This window comes from Olea europaea, unplaced genomic scaffold (genome assembly GCF_002742605.1).
Source record: "Olea europaea var. sylvestris unplaced genomic scaffold, O_europaea_v1 scaffold5423, whole genome shotgun sequence".
Taxonomy (NCBI): domain Eukaryota; kingdom Viridiplantae; phylum Streptophyta; class Magnoliopsida; order Lamiales; family Oleaceae; genus Olea; species Olea europaea.
The window spans coordinates 1-991 of NW_019263751.1; the positions used below are offsets into that span (position 1 = coordinate 1).

Below are 991 nucleotides of genomic sequence, written 5' to 3' on the forward strand. Positions count from 1 at the left end.
AAGTGTAACTGAGCAAATGACCATTCTGAGCTGAAATATTTAGGTAAAACCCCTGGAAAAGTTTCAAAAACACGAGACTTCAGCATAAGATATGCTAAATGCCTCAAATTTAATAGACAAAAGCAGAACTTTACATAAAGCAATCACGTTGAGGGTTTGGCAATAGATTAGTTAAAAACAATGTTTTGAGTCGCATCTTTAGAAGGCTCTAGCTTATGTAAAAACATCATTTCATGTGAAGCAGCAACAGATTAATCTGGGAGCACCACTTACCATCAAGCTCAAGTCTACGCAGATAATTATTTACAGACAGAATAAGTTTCAAATTTAAAATGCTTATTTCACCTTTCAGGAAAGACAATGATGAGCTGGGATTAGCACCAGTATTTGGCGAGACGAGACCATCAAGAGAGTTTGAAGAACTTTGATGATCTAATGCTGAACAATTAACACCAGTGACCTCAGTTGACAGGTCATCACCAACTACCCGCACTCTGAGACTGAATATGTGGACAGTGCCTTTGTCACTCGACACGGCCAACCACTGAACATTTGGAGATAGGGCAATACTGTATATATCTGCTCTGTCTACCCCTCTGCGTACCTGTAACAAGTAAAAGCAGTAAAATACAAAAGCCTCACAGGGGCGTGATCCATGAAGTCAAAAGCCATGCAAATACAAACAAAATTAAGACCCATTTGAGATACATTTCATGTAAACAAAGCATAAGTCAATTATACAAATCAAAGCAATATCTGCTGAGTCTTTTCACCCTAAATGTGGATCTGTTTGTACCGAGCAAGAGATAGAGAAAAGGATGGAGATTGACCACAAGACCATGAAATAACAGAACTTGGAACCAGATGTCATCTATATGTTCTCAATGTGCACCATAAAACAGGCAGGGTTTCTAAGTGATGTACAATCTTGATAGATAGATAGATCCATTGGGATAAGACTATTTTGTGTTATTATCTTTAAGAAGATTCA

The 991-nt window shown here is 37.7% G+C and overlaps 1 protein-coding gene across 1 annotated transcript; it reads right to left on the reverse strand.

Annotated features, from left to right (window-relative positions):
* Positions 1-5: 5 nt before the first annotated feature.
* On the reverse strand, positions 6-658 carry LOC111388981 (autophagy-related protein 18c-like; the record flags this gene model as incomplete). Its single annotated transcript, XM_023013813.1, has 2 exons — positions 6-52; positions 346-658. Coding segments are annotated over 2 exons (360 nt in total), but the record flags the coding sequence as incomplete, so codon positions are not given.
* Between the last annotated feature and the right edge of the window lie 333 nt (positions 659-991).